The sequence below is a fragment of the Squalius cephalus genome (assembly GCF_949319135.1).
Source record: "Squalius cephalus genome assembly, chromosome: 2".
NCBI lineage: Eukaryota > Metazoa > Chordata > Actinopteri > Cypriniformes > Leuciscidae > Squalius > Squalius cephalus.
This window is the reverse complement of record NC_137123.1, coordinates 10,360,192-10,385,920: the sequence shown is the minus strand read 5'-3', so window position 1 is coordinate 10,385,920 and position 25,729 is coordinate 10,360,192. Positions and strand designations below refer to the sequence as shown.

The window sequence follows — 25,729 nt, the reverse complement described above, 5'->3', positions numbered from 1 at the left end:
TGATAGTGTTGGTTATGTTTTGACATAATCATGTTGTGATCTGAAAAATAGCTAAAAAGCAGCTAAAAACTTATTGAGGTAGTTTGGTTTAAGTTGTTAGCAGCAGCTTTGTGACTCTACAGCATCAATTTCAGTATTTTTCATATAATCCAAAATATTTAATAAACATTGTTCTGATCAAAACACTATTTATTTAGAAACACAGACATCAATAATCAGCCTGTGAATCTCAACAATGGTGACAATAATAAAGCATGTTGCAGTGGCTGCCACCAATCACAACTCATTAATGGCTCCCATCATGCATTGCGGAATGAACAAATTATGATCTGAATTGTCTATGTAATGTACTTTTCCTAATTGAATATTCTGCTCGTCACCATTGTTGAGATGCATAGACTGAATATTGACGTCTGTGTGTGCCTAAAAGAACGTTTTTTTTTTTTTTAAACAACTGTTAAGAAATCCTTTATATTATATCTAAAATTCTGGATATTTATGCAGAATCACAGTTATGCTGTAACCATGCAACAACATACATCAAAAACAAAGTTCAAATGATGATTGTCATAATATATCCAACACCATCAGATCACTTTTTCTCTTTGTTCATCTGGCAGTTATAACTCAGATACAGCAGCCAAACAAAATCTAAAGTTAATAATATAAGGGTCAAGAGTCCTACTAAAACAAACACTATTCTCCATAACGGTGGCTTACAATTTGTGATTTTCTCCTTCAGTGATTCTGCTTGTTAACATCAGGTGTCTTCAATAATGCTCAATCATCACTCAATTAATCACCTAATTATCTCATTAACTTCAACACTCTTGAGTGTGGACTCATACACTCCCAGGAGTGTTAATTTAACACTGAAGTTTTTGCTGTGTACAAAGAGCCGTAGTTAACTGACAAGCTGAGCCATATCGCATTAATTATCGCTGGCGATACGTCCTCGATATTAATGCGATATGGCTCAGCTTGTCAGTTAACTACGGCTCTTTGTAGTAAATGCCGCTCCATCTGAAAGCAGGTGATGGCGATTTACTACTAATCAATTAACCGGCTTTACTGACGAGATGCGCCTAACAATGTGATGCGATATATCTTTCAGCCCTAGCTATAAATCAATTAATCCTTTGCTGATACTTCCTTGTCTTGTCGTCATCATGGAGATCGCAGTTCATGATTGCATAGCAACGACAGACGCCACGGGAGCGCAATCGCTTGTGGAAAGAAGGAGAAAGTGACGTGGCCGTGCTTTCCATGCATTTTTAGACGCGATATGTGAACGGTCCCTAATTCAGGAATCTGTGTGGCTTAAAATCATTTTTTGTTTTGTTTAAAATGGAGATCACGATTACATACATCAGACAACTACTCAGAATAACATGTTTAGTCTAATAGTCAATTTAAAAAAAAAAACTCGTTTGAATAATTAATTCAAACACTAATTAATTCAGTGTCTCATAAATACTTGTTTAATTAATGAATGATTCAGCGTTTTTGAACGAATCTCTCGAGTCATCTTGAATAAATAATTAAATGAAAAAAAGTCGATTTTTGCCACCTAAGTTACTGTTAGACTAAGATATTATTGTTATAAATGTATAATGGCAAGTGTCCCACGGGTGTCGGGGAGGGGAAGTCTTACAAATAGTGGTCAACCCCCTGAGGTCGGCGGTATCGCCGGCGATACCAGCTCGCTTTTTTTCTTATCAGTTAAAAAGAAATTCATTTTGCTCTGTTGACTTTGATATTACAAACAAGTTTCATACATCAATCAATTCTGTTAAATGTGTATTATTTTTGTGTATACTCACAATAAAAACAAACTGTTGTGCTTATTGCCAAATAAAGAAAAATAAACGTGATGCGAGTTCTGCCTTCTCTCTGTCAGTGTAGTCCATTCTGAAACGCGTCCGAAAATGAACTAACTCAGCGAATACTCAGTCAAACAGACATACAGATACACAGGCATGAAGCTTGAATTCTCTTCTTTTAAATGAAGTAATTTATATAAAAAACAAATATTCTCATCTTGTGAAATCTGTATTAAAAGAGAGCGATTCCAGTCGAGCTCATTACAGCTCATTCAAATGTAATGTGACTCCGCCCACAGAGAGCGCGCGCTATTCAAACGCAAATGACTGAGGCAATCCACGGCGCAAACCTGTGAACGCCCCCATATCAGCTCGAGAAAACACAAGTTTATTCAGATCATGACTTGTTTACACCGTCTCGCAGCGCTGTGAGGAATAATAATAATGGAAAATGTCCCTCAGAAGTGCGGGTATATCGAGGAGCAAAGATTCGACTGAGCTGAGGAATACAGTAGTAAGTTTTTTTTCCTTCTCAAGTGAATCGCGTTTCTGTGAATGAACGGCAGCCGCAGAGATGCACGCTGTTTACAACAGCTCGCAAAAAGACAGTTTAAATTTAAATCGCGTGTGTGAATGAATGATGATGTTTTAGCAAACTATTGCTATACTGAGATGAGTAAAAATCGACTGAAATATGTTGAAATAAAATGTAGGCTATTTGTATAAGCAACGTATTAAACTGCAAATTAACATTTATATGCCCTAATATTTCATAAAAACAACGTTACAGTCAGGCGAAATATGAAAGACAACATTTTGTTGACTAGATTTGGGTACAGTTTTTACTGTAGAATATACTGCCACATCAAATAAGCCTTTGTTTAGCCATTTCTGCTCATATGTTCTAATATATATATATATATATATATATATATATATATATATATATATATATATATCTTGGAAGCGTTTCCATGCAAAATTGAATTGGAAAATCTGTTTATGTCATTTTGACACAAATACATATTAATAAATGTCATTTTGATGTTTAAAAGTGTCTAGGTTTTGACATCAATGCAAATATAAATGTAATTTTACAAAATATTATCGATTTTCAAATACTGCTGTATTGAATGAACAGCTTTTAGCAAACTCTATTGCTATACTGAGATGAGGAATATATACTGTATGTGTTTTGTCAAAAATAAAGTCATCAACTAACTAATAAATCCTTTACTTTGAAATACGTATGACAAAATGTATACTTTAGTTTTGAAAGACGTTGACTAGTTTTGAATAGATTATAAAGTTTTTACTGTACAATAGACTGCCACATCAAATAAACTTTTGTTTGCCAATTTTGCTCAAATGTTAAATATAGTATGTTTTGTCAAAAATAAAATCAAATAATACGCTTTGTATACTTTAGTTTTTACAAAGAAAATGTACACTTGAATTGTTGTTGTAATTGTAACCTTTTTAATAAAAAATATATATTGACAAGGTAGATGTAAACAAACTATTAAAGTAACACTATGTAACTTTTCAACCTTCATAATATATTTCCAAGACACTTGTGATGGTACATCGACTTACAATAGGTTGAATGACACGTCTGCCATAGCCTGACGGGGTCTGTATCGCTTTTACTGGCACTATGTAACTTCGGGGTTCGGGTAGTAACCAGAGCACAAAAAGAACTACAAAATTCGACTGCTTTACGGCATACGTCACTTCCCCCACCACTTCCTCAAATTTGGACGTGAGAGGAGATGACCAGCGTTTGTTTTCTGGCTTTCGTGCGCATGTTTTTGTCATGGCCAAAGCAGCAACGGACAAAAAAAAAAAAAAAGAGTCAGAAGTAAGCCTGTGGCCGTTTCTCAATACCAAGTAGGCTATGCAAACTTAGGACTTGCGTCCTTGGTAGTTCGGACTTGCCAAGTTCGACTCAGGAGAACGAACTCCCGAGGACGAGAGGACGCGAGTCCGTTATTCTGCAAATGGAACAGCTTGATCGCGTCACTCAGCTCGCTCTGGCTACTTCAGTCATCTCTTTATGTATATTTTAGCCAACAATAAAACGAAATATGGTATAAAATTAAACTCTGCCTCTTTTCGTCAACAATAAAACGAAATATGTTATAAAACACAACTCCGTCTTTTCTCCGTCTTTGACATTGTGGAAAATAGAATAATAGAAACAAAATGTATTAAGCTTTTTACCCGTTATTATCAGTCTAAATTAATCTCGTTTTTAATTTAACTTAATTTCGTTTTTCTTTATTTAAATTTTTTTTTTTTTTCTTTATTTAAATTTAGTTTTTCTTCATTTAAATTTAGTTTTTTCTTTAAATTTCGTTTTTCTTTATTTATATTTCTTTTTTCTTTATTTAAATTTAGTTTTTTTCTTTATTTAAATTTCGTTTCTTTATTTAAATTTCGTTTTTTCTTTATTTAAATTTCATTTTTCTTTATTTAAATCTACCCTCAAAGGTGCCCTAGAATGTGAAATTGAATTTAACTTGCCATAGTTAAATAACAATAGTTTAGTACATGGACATGACATACAGTGAGTTTCAAACACCATTGTTTTCTCCTTCTTGTTTAAATCTCGTTTTTGAAAAACACCCCTGAAAAACGGGCAAATCTCCACATAACACCTACTGTGACGAAACCGATGGGATCATTAATATGTACGCCTCCAAAATTTGCATAAGCCAAGCCCTTTCAGAGCTACGGTGCTACACGGAACTGCGCTGCGCAGGTGAAGAATCAAGCGAGCATCGTAGGGCAAATGGCTGATCATGGACATAGATGTTATGTACCAGGCTGTGCAGGGGATGTGACGACTTTTCATACACTTCCCACAGAAAAGCAATGTCAACAGGCGTGGCTGATGTTCATCTATAATCGGATCCCGCAAGAGTTTAATTCTAAGTTTGTTTGCTAAGTAAGTTTGTTTGTTTGCTCTGCTCATTTCACCACGGACTGTTTTGCTAACCTTGGACAATATCAAGCAGGCTTCAGTCAGCGCCAATGCTGAAAAAGGGGGCAATTCCAACTATCCACCTTATTCTGCTCAGTCTAAACAATGCGCGCTGCCATGACGAAGACTCCGGTTGCCTACTTCCGTTCGTAGCGTTTGACCTGTACTAGCAGCGAGAGAATGAGTTCAAGCTCCTCATGTGCTGTTGTTATTTGTTTTAACAATTCAAAGAAGATTTCAAACTTTTTAGAAACTGAGTGTTTCGAGCATAAGATAAGAAGGAGATAATGCCCATGTCCGATTCCGTATCAGATGCATTCAATAAAGTAAACGTTTAGAGTGGTTAGCGTTAAAACTGAACTTCTCTCGCTACTAGTACACATATGATATCTATGCTAGTACAGGTCAAGCGCTACGAACCGGAAGTATAGAACCGGAGTCGTCGTTATGGCAGCGCCCATTGTTTAGAGCAGAATAAGGTGGATAGTCCAGCAAGTGGTAAGTAGTGATAATTTACACTTGTGTTATCTGAATCAAGCGTAAGATCCTAGTAAATTACGGCAACAAATAGCAAACTCAAACTAGCATACACAACGTTAGCTAAATAGTATGACAAAGTAACTGTGTTATTTACGTTGAGGTTCATATTTATTGCCTGTATTGTAATATAACGTTAAATGTACAAAGTAATACTGTGGATGCATGTGTAAATTCCCTATTTTTTTCAAATGTTACTTTCGTTTATTTCATGAACATGTCAGGGGCTAACGTAACTACGCTGTTATAGTTCCTCACAGATAACTTGGCAGATAACTTAGCTCACTCAAACCTGCAGCCCGCAGTGAAAAGAGCCAATCAGAGCAGAACTCCTCATTACTATTCATGACCCTTCCAAATAAGGTAAAAACAGACCATTTCATTCTAGGGCCAATAGCCTTTATGCCCAGCTGCACTACTTCCTGAACTTCAGCCAGCTCATTTGTTTCCTGTCTGCCATTATTGGACAAACTGATTAATCCAGGTGTACCTGACCTCAGTAACAATATTCAGACACACCTGGATTAATCAGTTTGTCCAATAATGGCAGACAGGAAACAAATGAGCTGGCTGAAGTTCAGGAAGTAGTGCAGCTGGGCATAAGGCCTATTTATAGGGTTGGAAATTGACCTGTAAAACCTTTTCTGGACATTTTAAATGGCTTTTTAAGCCACATACCCTCTATGTAGATATCAGGGACAAAATTAAAATATTATTTCAACACATTCTAGGGCACCTTTAACTGTGTCAATAATTTGTTATTCAGAAAAATATTAGACTACCTTATTAAAAGTATTGCTTAAGTTAACAGACCTGCGTGTGTGTGTTACCTGCGAATGTATTTTGTGTTGTTCATGGGGAAGATGTGTTTTATATCACTAGTGCAGTGAGTGTCCGTTCTCGGAGCATATAAGCCCTGCCGTGTGAGGCGCGCTGCTTCCCGCTCGCGTTGTTCTGTAGTTTATTAAAAGTTTATTTATTCTGAACGTGTCGCTTCTCTCGTGTCTATCTATATTGTCTAAATTATATTCATATGACATGCTGAAATATATGCCACTGTACCTGGGATGAAGACATTTCACACGCAACGCAGGCAGTCTGCCCAAGACGTGAGAACTCCTTCTGCAGAGTTCGGGGATATCGGCTTGTCAAGAAATGCACATGTATCCCCTGGTGTAACCATGACAGATTTTACGACAGTAGTATAAGACAATATTGTTTCCCAACTGTAGGGGGAGCCCGAGAGCAAAAGTTACTTGGTGTTGCTTTAAAAGGTAATTTTTTTTTTCTTTAAATAATTTGTATTGTGTTTTATTGGTGACAAATTTGGGGAGAGGATAAATATTCCAAAACTGAAAATACAGTTTGAGAATTAACTGCACAATTACTAGACATGTTTACCTTGGATATTATACAATTTGCAAGCACAATTTGTGAAAAAATAAAAAAAATTGTGATGCTTCCAACTGTGAACCAATTTGGTAGTGTATATATATATATATATATATATATATATGCCATCTGAAATTTTCTTCTAGAATGATCATTTTTATGAAGCTTGTATATTTAAGTTAGCTATAGGTGACACACCTGAATGAATGGCTCATTAAGTATGCAGGGACATTGTCTCATCAGGTGTGAACTACTAAACATGCATGATGCTGTTGGAGCGTTTACGCCCCATCCGCATATTGGCTTTCCAAACTAAAAGTGTTTCACAAAACTTAAATCAATGTATCGTTTTATGTGAATGATTAGGTAGGATGATCTTCACATCATTTTGAAGAAAACTCAAGGCGACGACATCCATTAGTCAAAAGTCTTATTCACACATATTTAGTATGTGTTTTGTGGCCTTATTTCAGAAACTTTCATTTTTATTTTTTTCAATAACCATGCATAAACATTATTCTCTCAAAAATGAAAACATGTACATACATGTGGCTCACATATTATGGTAGTCCTGTTTGTGCTATATAGAGTGAATTTACACCTTATCCATTAATATGTTTATAAGCAACTGAAAAAAGCACAAATGTCAAGGCATGTCAGAAAATCTCAAGGGCCCCAAAAACACCCCAGACCCCAGAGGGTTAAAACATTTTTATGAATCATAAACACAGATATTTATTCTTTGCAATGTGTGAAAAGTATTGATATTAAAAGTTCATTATTTGTACCTGATTGTAAGTAAGTGTCATTTTTGGGGAATTGAAAACAATTATGGTCAATTTGAACCAAACTTTACGGGCTGTAACTAGAAATCGAAAGTACATGAGGGTTAAAGAGAAAAAGTCACTCACACGTGACATTGAGCTGAACAGCAGGAGAGATGTGAGTGTGTCCGTCTACAGCACAGCTATATCTGACTGGATCCTTTCTTCTGACTGACTGCAGCAGGAGTTCATTGTTTCTGTCTCTTCTCTCAGTTAATGGCTGTGAGTTTCTGTACCAGATGAATGTTGCTCTGTCAGTCAGAGCGCAGCTGCTTTTACATCTCAGAGTGACTGAATCTCCCTCTGTCACACTCTCAGGAGACTCCACCTGAAGATCTGAACACAACACACACATTATATCTAGTGCTGCTGTCATACACTGATTATTATTCAACAATGCACAAAAGAAGAGATAAACCTCACCAAAGTCATCTGTGACAGTAAGAGTCACTCCTGGATCACCAGAATATTTTCCATCAGATTTATAAGTGATGAATCTGAAATAGTACTTGTGTTCATCCTTCAGTGTCACATGACTCAGTCTGATGGTGCAGTTCTGCTGTTTATCTCCCAGATACTGAAGCCTCTGACTGTATTCAGGGTCCTCAGACAGATCTGTAGACTCTTCACTATTTGTATTAGTCCAGAACACTTTCTTGATCTGATATCCAGTAGGGTATTTATAAGTGCATCTCATAATCACTGTTGAGTTCTTCAGTGCACAGATGTGTGAAGGACTGTAACTCACACTCCAATCATCACTAGAAACCCCTGAAACACAGAATTTATCAAGAGGAAAATGTTGTTTTATCAGTTATATTGAGCTTGTGGAGAAGGCGCTTTACAGCACACCTCTTGAAGAGTGGTAGAGTCTGTGATGGGGAATACATTTTATTTATTTAAAATGTAGTTTAATAGTTTAAACACTGAAGCAGTGCTGAAGTTAATGAGATAATTAAGTGATTAATTAAGTGATGATTGGCCATTAGCGGCGTCTTACGTCAGCAGCTTCACTGAGGAGCCGTGAACGAGGATTGACAACAGACCCGGAAGAGAAAACAATGCTGAATAAAGTCGTAGTTTTTGTAATTTTTGGACCAAAATGTATTTTCGATGCTTCAAACACTTCTAACTTACCAACTGATGTCACATGAACTACTTTGATGATGTCTATATTATCTTTCTGGACATGGACAGTATACCGTACATACATTTTCAATGTAGGGACAGAAAGCTCTCGGACTAAATCTAAAATATCTTAAACTGTGTTCTGAAGATGAATGGAGGTCTTACAGGCTTGGATCGACATGAGGGTGAGTCATTAATGACATAATTTTCATTTTTTGGTGAACTAACCCTTTAATATTACCAGTTTGACTTTATTCCTGTCATACTTCTACTTGAGATTCAACAGAAGTTTAGACGGTAATGTTTTATGGGATTTTTCATTTCAAATCACCATTATGGTGGTCAGTATTTGCTTTAGTTGGGCTCTTGACCTTTTTTAATTATTTGATGATAGTTTTTCTCTGACTGTTCCAACATTGTCTTTATAAAGCATATGTGTTACTGCAAGAGAAAACATGACCTGCTCACAATATGTTTTGATGATGACAACATCACCTGATTCACTGTCATTCAGAGTATAAATCTATTACTATATGCTTGATGTCTCATTTTGTAATCTTGAGATTCTACAGTTTGAGATTCAACAGCAATATGAACAATTTTGAAAAAAAAAAAGCAACACACATCATGTGTTGATGGTATTTTGACATGTTGTGTAGATTTTAGCACACAATGTATGTTAAAATGTAACTCTGGATAGAATCGCACTGGGTGGAGGAGAGATTGTGTTTATGAAAAAAATTATAGGTATATTTTATATGGTATCCCATAAAATGCTCTAAAATAATTAAAACAATACATTCCAGGACGTCACTTATACACACAAAGCTACAGAGATCGCGCTGTAACATGCAGATAAAGATGTTCTGAAGACAATAAACATGATTGCAATGATATATGATTTACCTGTGTTTTTCAAGCCATGCCAGGTATTTCCATAATAATAGATTATATTTATAATGTAATGCTAATCTATATAGACTATCATCATTGTGCAGAAGACTATCAAATAGTATATTTTCTGTCTGATTTTTTTATCTGATGCCAAATTAGATCACAGAAGATTATTTAAAATACTTGACTTGCGTTTTAAGTAAGTTTGAAGCACAAACATGGTTTTAATCTCATAAATTGTCATGTATTGATGGTGTGCTAAGCTAACATGCTAGCTAGCTCTAGGTGCTTTCTATCTTGAAAAACATTCAACTAAATACAGAGTTTTAGACTTATAATCTTCATATTTTAAATATAATATGGTCAGACATGTGGCTTTAGCTGCAGTGCATTTCTAGATTGCTACAGTGCCAACTTAAATTTTATTTTCATGAATATGTTTCATAAAAATAAATTTCTAATAACTTTACAAAACGTTGAAGCTATTTATAACTATTTTTTTTCATTATGACAATAATTAATTCTACATTTACAATAAACTGCCAGGTGTCAGCTTTCAAATGAGATCATACTTGTGCTTTAAGTACAAAGGGTTCATGAACTGTATCTGTTTCAGTTTGGGTATGTCATTTCTGGGGATATTTCAAAAGTGGGGTTGCAGCTTAACAGGTTAAAACAGACAAAAAAAAAAAAACTACATCCCACAACGAATTTAATTGCAAGGTTATCCATTCACAAATTGTCAAGAGTGCTTGTTTTAACAAGCATCATTCTTATACAGAGCCAAGATGAAGACGCGGCATCGTTGTTCGTCAGTATTTTGTTTCCATAGCACATTAACAAAATATTTAATGACACTAATAACACTAAAAACAATACAATTACAAAATATTAATTATAATAATAAATAAAAAAAGTCTTAGACACTAATAAAAGTCTTTAGTTCACAAAGCATATCTGTGAAACTCTGCCATCTGTGAAAATCACAAGCAACTTCAAACTTGTTTAACAAGAAATATTCTTCAAATTTTTTCACTGTCAATAATGTAAGTCCACAAGAGAAATATTAAGCCAGTAAATTGATAGTTGCTGTACCGTTATATCCACCGTCGTTTACATGCACGTTATTAACTCGATTATGCTGAATAAACAGACAATGCATGTGGCCATGTAAACGCATTAACCCGTTTTCCTTTATCAGAGTCAAGTCATAGGTTTAAGTATAACCGATCGACTTTTAGATTTTTGCCTCTGATTTCTCCCGGCATTTAAAACCTGCTTTATTTGGGCTTATTGAAGTGCGGTGCGCATAAGTGAAGTGCATCCAGACAGAGAGAGCACTGGTAGGAGGACATATCGCAGACTCCGACTCTTTTTTTGACCCAAGAAATTAAAACGTGTTCTCATCTCGTGCAGAAGTAGCCTACAGGCAAAATGCTGCATCTGTAACGGCATGAGAGGATAATGTGTGTCCGTAAATTTCCCGCTGACATGATGAAATACTCTGAGTCAGATACAAGAATGATTAGGATTTTTTTTTTACCTCACTATACCGGGAAATAACCTGATTTAGCCTATTAATAAACACTCCACCTTTGCTAGCAAAATAGAAAAAAAATTCTCATATTTAAAACGAAGTAAAAAAAACAAGCAAATTGAAGAGTAAATAAGCAAGTTAATAATCAAATAAGTAAGCCCCGCCCCCCTCACGATAATATCGTGTATCGCCGATCTCACAGGCTGACGATAGGATGATATGAAAATGGAGCATATCGCCCAAGCCTACGTCAAAGTGTCAATGTCAATTTGATGTCAAGATTTTGACCTCTGCTGGTGTCATTTTGCCAAACAAAAAGGTGAAATGCATGGCCGTACACTTATTACCAGCTTCACTTAAAACTAACCAGATTTACTTTATTTAATTTCCGGTTTAAAGAAATCATATTTTGTATTTTAAAGTCACCATGATGGTGGTTAGCGTTTGCTTTAGTTGGACATCAAATTGACATCGACACTTTGACGTCAATATGACTTTCATTTTTGACCTATTTCGTGACGTCATTTTGACTTCAGTGTTGATGTCATATTGATGTTAAATTGACGTCAAGGTGCCCGCTGGGTTGTACACCAATGCAGGTTGCGTCTAGTGATGCGGTTCCGAGGACTTTTCTATCGCTTCAGAGGTGTGTGTGTGTCTAAAATGTAACCCTGACCGTTTTACTTGCCTTTTGTTAAATAATCACTCGCTATTGAAATTTAGATATTCCGATAATACCTCAAGTGTATGGAACGTATGCTTAATTTGTGAAAATTTCTGTCACTGTCCATCTTTATTATGTGGGTTTAGGGGGCGCGTAGATCTAGGCTATGTCGAACGTTTTGAAAGCTGAAAGAGGGGGGTTTCATGCCAGTGTCTGAAAGTTTGGATGAATAGTGATTAATGAACAGAGACACAGATATAGTGAGTGTGTAGAAAGAGCTCATGTGAATATAATTACCTGCACAGTATGCTGAACAGAACACAGTTGGACTAACCAGCTCATAGACATAATAATTGTCTGGACAGGCTTTGACTTTAATGGGAAAAGACCCGTAAGCGCAGCAGTAACTGTTAGCATAACCGCAGACATCTCGAGTGACGACTCCATCTGTTACTGTTGGGTGTCCACCACGTATCCACAGTGCGATATTAGTGCCACAGCTGAACGGAGCAACACATGTGTCTGGGATATGAGCGCTAGTGTTGTTAATGAAGAGACGATACCAGCCGCTCCAGGAGACAGACGTGTCGTCACAGTTTCTGACTGAAGCACGTGTATTATTGATGGATCTCCATGTATCGTCCAGCACAGTGTAGGTGTAGCAGGGGTCTGTAGAGAGATTAACTTATGAACATATATTAAGAAATTAACAAGTTTCTGAAAAACATGTTTTACTACAAAATGTAACCAAAAGTGCAGCTTTAGACATTACTTTTTCTTCTTCTTCTTCTGCTAATTCGGAGCGATTCATTTCGATCCATAATATTTTTTCAAATGCATTTATACGATTATTTAAACATCAATAAGTCTTAAATAAAAAGACATTTTAGACCAATTACCTAACATTACCAGGTTTTCAGCGGGGATCATGGGTCATAAACTAATATTAAAGTAACAATCTGACATTCAGTTTCCTCAATATTTCATATGCAAATAATGAAAATAAATAAATTAAACTAAATGATTTGACTAAAACAGCAGTATTTTATTTTACAGAAAATAACTTTATTATACAGAAAATAAGTGAGTTTCTCCACAGCGTGTGAAGTGTTTTATTCCAGTAGTGTCCTCAGCAACACTGTATCAGTGGTTTGATCGGGTCTGACTCTAAACTAGCACACTATTGAGAGAGAGACAGAGATCTGTCGTTCACTTAGTGACAGTCAGTGTTTGAGCTGAGAAGAGATCAGACACGAGGTGCTCAGAAAAGTGTCACTAAAGCTCAGGATGGACAGATTCGACACATGCGCACTCCGACTGCACCAGTCCTATAGAGGGCAGTGTAGTCGTGACTCGTTTCAGCTACAGGACCTCTGCTCTGAAGGACAAAGAAGGAAAGGTGTGTGTTCCACTTCCGAAGATACACAACCTCAAAGCGACTGCTCATGTTCCACTGTGTATGTGTGTGTGTGTGTGTGTGTGTGTGTGTGTTCTCCGCAGTTTGTGTGTGTGCTGTGCCCTCCGCTGTGTGTGTGTTTGTGTGCTCTCCACTGTGTGTGTGTGTGTGCTCTCCACTGTGTGTGTGTGCGTGTGTGTGCTCTCTGCTGTGTATGTGCTCTCCGGTGTGTGTGTGCGTGTGTGTGTGTGTGCTCTCTGCTGTGTATGTGCTCTCCGGTGTGTGTGTGTGTGTGTGTGTGTGTGTGCTCTCCGCTGGAGTGTGTGTGTGTGCTCTCTGCTGTGTGTGTGTGTTCTCTGCTGTGTGTGTGTGTGTGTTCTCCGCTGTGTGCGTGTGCTCTCCACTGTGTGTGTGTGTGTGTGTGTGTGTGTGCTCTCCACTGTGTGTGTGTGTGTGTGTGCTCTCCACTGTGTGTGTGTGTGTGCTCTCCACTGTGTGTGTGTGTGTACTTGTCTACCTATCTAAGTGGGGACCTTGGTGTCGTTACACACTCACCAACAGGGGACCGCCGAGCCAAGTGGGGACTTTTTTCAAGTCCCCTGTTGGTCATGCTAAACAAGTTAAAATCAGCTAAAACACGCTCTGGTGATTTTTTTTCATTTTTGACCAAGTGGGGACCTACATGTGTGTGTGTGTTTAAGTCCATACTCAGCAGCGCTCCTGTAGGCTGGAGCAGGAACTGCAGTGGCCCATTAACACACGTCGTTCACACTTCTCTATTGTCTGAATGGGTTGCTGTCCTAGAGAGGCTCTGAGACTGTAGAGCTGATGTTTAACTGGCGGCTTAGTTCAGGAGCTTTATAATAACTCCACGCTATTATTCATTAGTTAAGCATTAGTAAACAGTTAATTAATTTATAAAGAATTAATATACATTAATAAGCAGTTTATAAATACAGCTATAAATGCTTTATTCCTTTTTTAAAAGCATATCAATAATGTGTTTAATAATTGTATTTCATACTTTTTTAATGATCAATTTATCGTTTCTAAATGAAGTATAGCATAATTTACAAAGCAGTTATTTAGGAGTTGTCAGTGGTTCATAAGATCACCTACAAAGTGTGAGTAAATGATTAAACTATTTAAATGTACATTCATACATATTTATTATTCAGACATATAGTAATAGTTCCTTAGTGTGTTTATAAATGGTTTATTAACATGTATTTCTACTGTAATGCAGGTATTTATAAAGCATTTAGTAGTGGTAAGTTCACTATTTTTGTGAGCTCATCTAAAGTGAGGACTAGTTATGCCTTGTAAAACATTTATAAAGGAGATTTAAAGGCTGTTAATATGTCTATGTTCTCGATCGCTGTGTTGTGTTTGTTTCCTTTTTCTGTTTAGAAGAAAACTGAGTCTTTAAATCTCCTTTATAAATTATTTACAGCGCATAACTAGTCCTCACTTCAAATGAGCTCACAAAATAGTGAACTGACCACTACTAAATGCTTTATAACTACCTGAATCTACTACATTTACTTAAACTTTCTAAGTGATCTTATTAATCACTGACAACACCTAAATAACTGGTTTAAAATAACGCTATACTGCATTTAGAAATGATAAATTGATAATAAAGTATGAAAATAAAATTATGAAACACATTATAGATATGATACAATGGTACATATGGTACAATAATACAACATATAAAACTGTATTTATAAACTGATTATTAATGTCTGCTTATTATTTAACTGTTTATTGATTAACTAATGATTAATAGGATGCAGATATTATAAAGGGTTACCATATATATTATATTATTCATAATATAACTTCAAATATGCATTTTTTATAAAAAAAAAATTATATATATATATAGATCCCCTCTTGGCATATATATATATATATATATATATATATATATATGCCAAGAGGGGATCTGCAACTCAATGTTATAATTATAATGCATTTATTATTATATAATTAAGATATTAATAATGCGACTGATAGTTTTGGCTGCCTATTAAATAAAACATAATTTCTACTCTAAAAAAATCAACAGACATGTCCTTATATTTTTTTTGTTTCCTTTGTTTCTAGGATGTTGATGTACAGAGATAGTCAGTGTTTGAAATATTGCTCAATTTAAATGCAACCAAACATGTGTCGCTTGTTACCATCCAACAGTGGATCCTTCTTTAAGAACAAATTCAAAACTTTTGAGCTGACTTGCTGCATCTTGTCATTTTAAAGAAACAAAAATGAAATATTTTTTTTCATAATATAACTTCAAATATGCAAAAAAAAAAAAAAAAAAAAAAAAAAAAAAACTTAAACATGCTAAGATGGAATCTCAACTCTGAACAATCTCTACCTATACAACAGTGGACTCACAATAGCCTGCAATGGAACTGTGTGTGTGTGAACAGTTAAGTCTGTCTTTATTTTGTAATCTATAAGTATATATATATCATAGATACTTTGTATGCTTGGTTATGCAGTCCCTAACAGTTTACTTGCCATTGTTATGTGCCATTGCACACACACACGTCTATATTACTAACAGACCAATGTCGCTACACTGACCAAGTGAGGACTTTGTGAACGATCTCTACCTATACAAGAGGGGAATCTGCAATGGAGCTGTGTGTGTGAACAGTGAAGTGAACTGGCAGTGAAGTCTGCCTTCATTATGTAACTATATATATATATATATATATATATATATATATATATATATATATATATATATATATATATATAGTATATTAATCAAACAGAAATAGCTCTTTAAGGTAACGATTTCAGGTGACCTATATTTAGTATAGTGTAAAGCATACTTTATACAGTGAATAATGATTTTATTAATTTAAAATGAACTTCGTATCCCCATGTTGGATGGTATAGAACGATACTTGTTTGGCTAAAATAAAGTGCGTATCATATGCATGTAAAAAACTAATTTTCGCGTAAAACATTGCACGATAAACAATGCATGCTATAGAGATGCATTTTCATGAGATCAGGCTGGGCATCCTCAAGTATATAACATGTTCACATGCATACTTATCATCAGGTGTTCACATGTTCATGAGTATTGGCGTTTTTTTTTTTTTTTTTCTGACAAGGCGAACTACTGGCCTGGCTTGCATAATACAGCCCTTTTAGTGTTTATAGGGTTTGTTTGTAAACAATGTTATAGTTGTATTTAACAATATTTTACATTTTCACGCACTTGTGTAGTGTATTACTTTGGTTTGAAAATTACTTGCATTATCTTTTTAACTGTTAAATTCTCATTAATTTCTCTTTCATTATGCTTAGATGAGGTTAAATCTTGGCTTGCTCAAAATGTTTTGTCTTTAAATGAAGACAAAGAGGTGATAGTTTTCGCCCAACTGATCATTTTAAGACCCCCAGCATCGATTTGAGGAGCTTATCTGCATTTATATCTACACATGTGCGGAATATGGGGTGTGCTTTTAGATGGGCCTTTACAATTTGACAAAGAAATATCTTCGGTAATTGGATCTAGTTTCTATCATCTTTGCTTTTATCTAAAATTAAAGACTTCCTAACTGACAAAACTGAATAGAGCAGAAATATTGCTTTAAGGTAACAAGTGCAGGTCACCACACAAGTTAAACTGTACATGATCTAGACTCTAGATAAATAAAATGCGACCGCAGCAGGAAGTCAGGGGAATGCTTATATTTCTTCCTTTGGTTTCAATTTTGAACATGTTGCAGTTCTTTTTAAAAAGGTATATATTTTAGTACAATTATAAAATGATATAACATTATTTGATACTGTACATTAGCAGCAATTACGGTACACATTTTTCACTTTAGCAACAAAGTGGAGACCCTCTTTTCTGTAATGAAAGGCCAATCTTATGGGTTGTGGTCTCTCAGACATCGGCAGTAATAAAAATAAAATAAAAACATTGTTTCCCTTTGGACTTTAATTACACTTGATACTGGGCATCATTACATTTTTCCCCTGACTGACAGGTGATGCTTGTAACCCGATCATAATCTGTTATCCGACAAGATTAGAATGTTATATTCTAATTAAATTAAATTAGAATGTTTTTATTTCTCAATAATTATCACTTTTTTCAAAGCTCTTCAATCCACTGTCTTAACCAACTTCCAGCTTCACTGCAGTTAATTTCACATTCAAAACGCATTAAAACTACCAAAACACATAATTTATGTTTCAAATTAAGTCATTCTTTCAGAACTCTAGTGAAGGTTTCAGCCAACAAACACAATAAAATATACAAAACAAAAAAACACACAAACAGGCAGCAATATCCACTATTTTCTGCTGTTCAGAATTCAATGCAATTTATGTTACATGCTTCATGTTTACATTAATGTACAACATGATTTCCTTTTGTATAGATGTTGATGAAAATGAAAGACTAAGACTTGTGTAAGTGTTTAGTTACATCTTAATTTTTCAGTTTTTTTTTTTTTTTTTTTTTTTAAAGAATATTCAGAATATATATAAATGTGGTATACGGTAGAAATATTGCACATTTCAGTCTAGCTTAGGTTTTTAAATTAAATAACACAGTCTTGGAAATAATATGTAAGCATGTGCAAATAAGCCTGTATAGTAAATCAAGTTCTGTTGGTCTTTGTGTTTAAGTGAGAAATTAATTTATTTAAATTGAAAGATCTCAATGTTAATAAGATCTTTCAATTATATTTAACAGTTTTGAGCATATAAAAGAGTGTATAAAAATGGGCTCTAAGTTTTGGCAGTGGTTGTCTAAGTGAAATATGTAGTTTGGAAGATGTAGTCACTGAATGCATTAATACAACATTGAATGACACAGACATTTGCAACACTTCTACAGTAATACCGTATTAAAATATGTTCAGAATCTAAAAATAAATACGGAATACTATCAAAACAATTAGATGTAGCTGAACACATACAGGGTAAATCCCAGCGTTTTCTCTAGTTTATTTGAGAAATTGCACATATGTTGGTAACAGTACTGTGAGGGTTGTTGGCCTGTTTTCTCACCTGAGACAAACACTGGCCTTTCAGGCCTTCCTGCATTGATATGTAAATTGCATGTTGGGGGGAAGTGCAACAACTCAAAACACACACACTAGAGTCTACATACACATGAAAAATACCTATTTTAGAATATCAAGGATATTAATGAGTTATGGTTAAATCATTCAATCATTTATACTACAGTCTTAAATTATATCTTAAATGATATCAGGTTAAAAGACCATGATATTTTACAGTACTGTGAGGGTTGTTGGTCTGTTTTCTCACCTGAGAAAAACACTGGCCTTTCAGGCCTTCCTGCATTGAAATGTAAATTGCATGTTGGGGGGAAGTGCAACAACTCAAAACACACACACTAGAGTCTACATACACATGAAAAATACCTATTTTAGAATATCAAGGATAGTAATGAATTATGGTTAAATCATTCAATCATTTATACTACAGTCTTAAATTATATCTTAAATGATATCAGGTTAAAAGACCATGATATCTTCTCCAAACCAACTTACAGCTTGACAGCAGTTCATTTCACATTCAAAATGCACTGAAACTTCATGTCTCCGATCAAATCATTATTCCAGAACACTAGAAAAGGTTTTACCCAAAAAACACAAGTTAAATCTGTTAGGATCTGTTCTGATATCCCCTTATATGAAAACATTACCCTGGAAGAACATGAAATTGCATACTGCTTGTCCCGCACAAAATCAAATAAGGCACCTGGACCTGATGGGTTGAATGGGCGTGTACTAAAGGATTGTGTTTATCAATTGACCGGGGTCTTTACACAGTTATTCCAGCTTTTGTTAAATACACGAAAAGTATCAAACCTATGGAAGGTATCCACAGTTGTCCCAGTACCCAAAATTACGGGAGCAAAAGGGTTAAATGATTTTAGACCAATATCATTAACATCTGTTTTGGGGAAATGCATGGAAAGAGTAATTATGCTGCACTTAATGTATTTTGTGAGTGATGTCTTGGATCCATTGCAATTCGCATACAAAAAAGCAAGAGGTACTGATGATGCAGTTTTAACATTATATAATTCAGTTGCTGAGCATGTACAATTAACTTCAAATTATGCTAGAATTTTGTTTTTAGATTTCACATCAGCTTTTAACACGTTGAAGATCCACATTTTAATTCAGCGACTGATTGATTTGGGGGTAAATGGTGGACTTATCTGGTGGATTAAAGATTGTCTATCTAATCGCCCACAAAGAGTGGCTATTAATGGCAAACTGTCTGGAATTATCACATTAAATACAGGAGCCCCTCAGGGAGCAATTTTATCACCAATAGTATTTTCTTTGTACATTAATGAGTATAAGATAAAAAATGAGGGTTTTAGTCTCCTTAAATATGCCGATGATATGGCACTTGTGGGTCTTATGAAAGTGGGAGATGCTGGTAGTGCTTCTGTATATTGTGACGTCCCTGAGTCTCCTGATCCCATTGGTCCTGGACGTGGGAGTTCCTGATTGGTCTTCCTCATCCTAATTGATAATTAGTTGTGTATAAAAGAGTGCTGTGTCTTGTTTAGAGCAGGCACTCCATGGGGATACTCTCCTCATGAGTGGCTCATTGTGTTTTGCTTACACATGTTGTCAATATGTTGTTTTTCCCTTAACCCTAGACTTTTGTTTATTATTATTATTATTGTTGCTGTTTGTGATATGTTTAACTCAATAAATCTTATTTTTGAATGAACATTTCTGTTTGATCCCCCTTTTGTGTTATGGCTTGAGCTGGTCGTAACAATATTATGAACATGCTGAAGCACTTTTTGAGTGGTGCCAGTCGAGTGCACTGGTGATAAACACAAATAAGACAAAGGAGTTGGTAATAACTGGAGACAAGCGTAATATTTTGGGGTTGGAACCTGTAGTACTAAATGGAAATCCAATATAATTTGTCAGTAATTTTAAGTATTTGGGGACATACATTGATGCCCAACTTAATTTTTTAGAAAATACTGATAGCATCTGTAAGAAGGCTCACCAGAGGTTACATCTAATTAGGAGGTTGAATCACTTTGGTGTGAGCAAGATTATACTCGAAATGGTTTATAAAAATTTTGTGGAAAGTATTCTAGTTTTTAATATGACATCATGGTATGGTAACCTGACTGTTGTGAATAAAGCTAGATTGTCCAAGATTGTGATTGAGGCAAGCAAAATAATTGGCAAGACACAGAGACACTTGAATGATCTTTATCGAGGAAAAAGTAAGGAAAAGGCTTTAAAGATAGTAGGGGATGTTTCTCATCCTTTACATAGCAAGTTTCAACTGCTGCCGTCTGGAAGACGTTATAGGCAACCACGAGTAATTAGGAAGGTTTACCAATTATCCTTTGTGCCAAATGCTGTCAAGATTTTAAATGGTAATGATTGATGTGTGCTTTGTTTATTACATTCCCCCCCTTTTTATTGTATTTTATGTGTTATGTGTTGTTGTATTGATGCATGTGAAGCCAGAGACAAATTTCCACTACGTGGACAATAAAGTAAAGTAAAGTAAATAATAAAAAAAAAAACCACAAATAACAGGTAGCATTATAACATATTTCTGCTGTTTTCTGTTGTTCAGAATTCACAGTATTTTATGTCACATGATGATGATGAAACTGCAAGATTAATACCTGTATGTGTTCAGCTACATCTAATTGTTTTGATAGTATTTAGTATTTATTTTTAGATTCTGAACATATTTTAATACGGTATTACTGTAGAAGTGTTGCAAATGTCTGTGTCATTCAATGTTGTATTAATGCATTCAGTGACTACATCTTCCAAACTACATATTTCACTTAGACAAAACCACTGCCAAAACTCAGAGCCCATTTTTATACACTCTTTTATATGCTCTAAACTGTTAAATATAATTGAAAGATCTTATTAACATTGAGATCTTTCAATTTAAATGAATTAATTTCTCACTTAAACACAAAGACCAACATAACTTGATTTACTATACAGGCTTGTTTGCACATGCTTACATAATATTTCCAAGACTGTGTTATTTAATTTAAAAACCTAAGATAGACTGAAATGTGCAATATTTCTACCGTATACCACATTGATATTCTGAATATTCTTAAAAAAAAAAAAAAAAGAAGATGTAACTAAACACCTAGTCAAGTCAAGTCAAGTTTATTTATATAGCGCTTTTCACAACATAGGTTGTAACAAAGCTGCTTCACAGTATTAAATTAAAACAATACATCAATGTTTGTTTCTAGTGGAACGTCCACGTTTGGTAATGCTGATCAATAGTATCGTTGATTGGTTAATTAAATTAATATCCCCAAATAACCCCAAATAACCCCAACTGAGCAAGCCAAAGGCAACAGTGGCAAGGAACCGAAAAACTCCATCAGGTGACCTAATGGAAAAAAAAAAAACCTTGGGAGAACCCGGGCTCAGTCGGGGGCCAGTTCTCCTCTGGCGTTTATGAACTAAAGGTCGGATTTAACTGTAAGATTAGATGTCTAAGATGACACCATTCCCTCTACACAGACTTTAAACGCGTTCACATTTTAAATGGCGCTCACATGCGCATTTAGAATGGGTTCTATAGTTATGTGCGTTTGAATATACGCAGGTTTGGAATTCCCTACAAGCTAAGCCTAAACAAAGTACTTGTCTTTCCTTATAAATTTTGATAAAGAATTTTATTTTATTTTGTTGCTTTGGGGTAGGAACGCGAAACGAATTTTCCCGACAACGCCTTATTTGTATAGTGGTAGAGGGATCCTCCATAGGGAGAGACTAGTTGGCACTTCAGCACTGCGTTGTCATCGGTCCAGGCGAAGGTCCTTCGTCAGATCTGGATACGGCCTGGATCCGGCAGGCTGCGGGAAAACCTCGGGATAAACACAGACACTAAAAATTAGCGTAGATGCCATTCTTCTCATGATGTACTGAGTACATCAGGATTTATGGGAAGTGTTCCCGGTTCTGGCTGACCTAATCTATGCAGCCTAACATTAAATTATAGAAGTCTATAATGTATTATGTGAATGCTAGGTCAAAAAGATGTGTCTTTAATCTAGCTTTGAACTGACAAGAGTGTGTCTGCTTCCCGGACAATGGTAGGAAGACTGTTCTATAGTTTTGGTGCTAAATAGGAAAAGGATCTAACGCCAGCAGTCGACTTTGATATTCTAGGTATTATCAACTGGCCGGAATTTTGAGATCGCAATAGACGTGACGGACTATAATGCGTTAAGAGCTCGCTCAAGTACTGCGGAGCTAAACCATTTAGTGCTTTGTAATTAATCAGCAATATTTTAAAATTTATGCGATGTTTAATAGGGAGCCAGTGCAGTTTTGACAGAACTGGGATAATGTGGTCATATTTCCTGGTTCTGGTAAGAGCTCGAGCTGCTGCGTTTTGAACCAGCTGTAGTTTGTTTATTAAGCGTGCAGGGCAACCACCCAGTAGAGCATTGCAATAATCTAGCCTTGAGCTCATGAACGCATGAACTAATTGTTCCGCATTTGTCAATGAGAGCATTTGACGTAATTTAGATATATTTTTAAGATGGAAAAATGCAGTTTTACAGATACTAGACACGTGACTTTCAAATGAAAGGTTGGTATCAAAGAGCACACCCAGGTTCCTAACCGACGACGAAGACTTAATAGAGCAGCCATCAAGTGTTAGACAATATTCTAGGTTATTACGTGAGGACGTTTTTTTGTCCAATAATTAGAAACTCTGTTTTTTCAGAATTTAGAAGTAGGAAATTACGAGTCATCCAATTTTTTATATCCGCTATGCATTCCGTTAATTTTGTGAATTGATAAGTTTCGTTAGGTTTTGAAGAAATATACAGCTGAGTATCGTCAGCATAACAGTGAAAGCTAATTCCATGTTTCCTAATAATATCTCCCAATGGTAGCATGTACAGAGTGAACAGCAGCGGTCCTAGTACTGAGCCTTGTGGTACGCCATACTGAACTTGTGATCGATGAGACATCTCATCATTTACTGCTACAAACTGATAACGGTCAGATAAGTATGATTTAAACCATGCTAGTGCATTTCCCGTAATGCCAACATAATGTTCTAATCTATTTAAAAGAATGTTGTGGTCACTGGTGTCAAATGCAGCACTAAGATCAAGTAACACTAATAGAGAGATACAACCACGATCGGATGATAAGAGCAAATCATTTGTGACTCTAACGAGAGCTGTCTCGGTACTATGGTACGGTCTAAATCCGGACTGGAAATCCTCGCAGATATAATTTCTTTCAAGAAAGGAACACAGTTGTGAGGATACTGCCTTTTCTAATATCTTTGACAGAAAAGGTAGATTCGAGATCGGCCTGTAATTGACTAATTCTGAAGGATCAAGTTGCGTTTTTTAACAAGCGGTTTAATCATAGCCAGCTTAAAGTTTTTTGGTACGTATCCTAGAGACAAAGATGAATTAATGATATTAAGAAGAGGATCTATGACCTCTGGAAGTATTTCTTTAAGTAGCTTAGTTGGTATAGGGTCTAGCATACATGTTGTCGATTTAGATGATTTAACGAGTTTAGTAAATTCTTCCTCTTCTATAGCAACGAATGAATCAATTTTTTCCTCAGGAAGACTACAATGCACTCCCTGATGCGATACTGTAGTAGACGGTTGCATAGTTATAATTTTCTTACTGATATTATCAATCTTATAAGTGAAGAAGTTCATAAAGTCATTACTGCTGTGCTGCTTGGAAACTTCTGGGCTTGAAGCTTTATTTTTCGTTAGTTTAGCCACTGTTTCAAATAAATACCTAGGATTATGTTTATTTTCTTCTAATAGGGTTGAAAAATAAGCAGATCTAGCAGCTTTTAAAGCCTCTCTGTAAGTAATTGAGCTCTCCTTCCATGAAATGCGAAATACCTCTAGTTTTGTTTTCTTCCAGTTGCGCTCCATTTTTACACAAGTCTTAGTCTTTCATTTTCATCAACATCTATACAAAAGGAAATCATGTTGTACATTAATGTAAACATGAACAACGTGATCTCATGAGAATACGTGTGTATTTTTACATAAAGTGTAGTTCTACCATACGTACATTTAAGTTTTATACTCACAGAAACGTATAATACTGATGTATTTACAGCACTAAAACGTATAATATTTACGTATTGACAGCAAAAAAACAATTTATTTACGTACAAACAACTTTACCAACGTACAAATTTGTACGTATTCATATTTAACTTGTATTAAAATCGTGGCATTAATGTTTTGACTCTATTGCATTCAATTGTCTTATCAATTAAATTTTCAGTCGCATTAATTAATACAGTTTAACATTACTCATAAATAATAACATTTTGCTTTGTTCGTGCCTTCTGGTGCAAACTCGTTTCGGAGGATTAGCCTAACTTACATGGTGTTAAACAAGAATACACTTTAAAACCTTAAAAATGCCTTCTTTAATCGTTTAACCATTTTGTAATATTTGGTTTATTTATCGTGAGACACAAAAGGCGTTTTCTCCTAGACCCATAATACACTAAAACACAACATAAATTCACAAAAGACATCAATTTTATTAGCTTGGTGTAATCCAAATCATTAGAATCCATGCGTTGTTTGCAAGAAACAGATCAAAATTCAGCCATTTATCCAGCAATCTTCATAATTTCTCAGCAGCAGCGATCGTAAAGGTCAAATCCTGGCATCCCGCGCTTGTTGTGAATTCAAATTCAAAAATTGCGCCCGAAGCATTACGACATGTTTTACGGCAGTGATATCAAACACTCATTGGCTCTCGCTTGCTTCGTCACAGATTGCGACATTCTGTGTTTAAATTGGTGTACTACATTTGAAATGGAGAAGCGCGCGCGCCTTCACAGAGCGAACAACGAACCGAAACCGGATTAACATTTTCATGGATTAATAACTTATATTCTGCTCTGTAACGTTACCTCATACAAAACTATTATATACTGCCAGAGAGGAATGCGACACATCGTCATTTGAACGACTTTTGGTACCGGTTTTGACATTTTCTCACTAAATAAATTATTGTGATTAAACGTGTAAAAGTTATGTCTGTTGTTTTTCTTTATAATTGTAGCCTAACGTTACGTAGTTTTAAGAAATGGTTAGGGGTTTAGGGGTAGGGGTAGGATTAGTGGCTCAAACTATCTTTTAATGCTATATTGTTAATAAAACTGCCATTTCCCTACACATATGTCCATTACGTTTTATCCTTTTAATATTGTCTATAAAATGGCTATGTTTAGGTGTGGGAGTAGGGTTAAGGGATCTTACATTTATAATCTATAAAATGGTAAAAGGGGAAATATACAGATATCTTTATGATATGAAATATTCGTAAATAGTTTACGTTTTTTAGCTGAAAAAACGTAATGTAACGTTTAAACGTTGCAGATACGTCCATATTATACGTTTCAGCATCTATCCAAACGTACAAAACAGTACGTTTTCTATCTTTGAAAATTACGTATTAATACCTACGT

General features: G+C 35.3%; 1 protein-coding gene across 9 annotated transcripts in view; it reads right to left on the bottom strand.

The window, feature by feature from the left end:
• The window catches only part of LOC307152024 (hemicentin-1-like), a 258,180-nt gene that overhangs the window by 25,982 nt on the left and 206,469 nt on the right, over positions 1 to 25,729 (bottom strand). For all 9 annotated transcript variants that reach the window (XM_079860382.1, XM_079860387.1, XM_079860385.1 and 6 more), the window contains 3 exons: positions 12,083 to 12,454; positions 7,986 to 8,333; positions 7,650 to 7,898 (listed from right to left, as the gene is read on the bottom strand). In XM_079860382.1, coding sequence (XP_079716508.1) covers positions 7,650 to 7,898; positions 7,986 to 8,333; positions 12,083 to 12,454 — 969 coding nt within the window. The remainder of the gene's footprint in view (positions 1 to 7,649; positions 7,899 to 7,985; positions 8,334 to 12,082; positions 12,455 to 25,729) is intronic.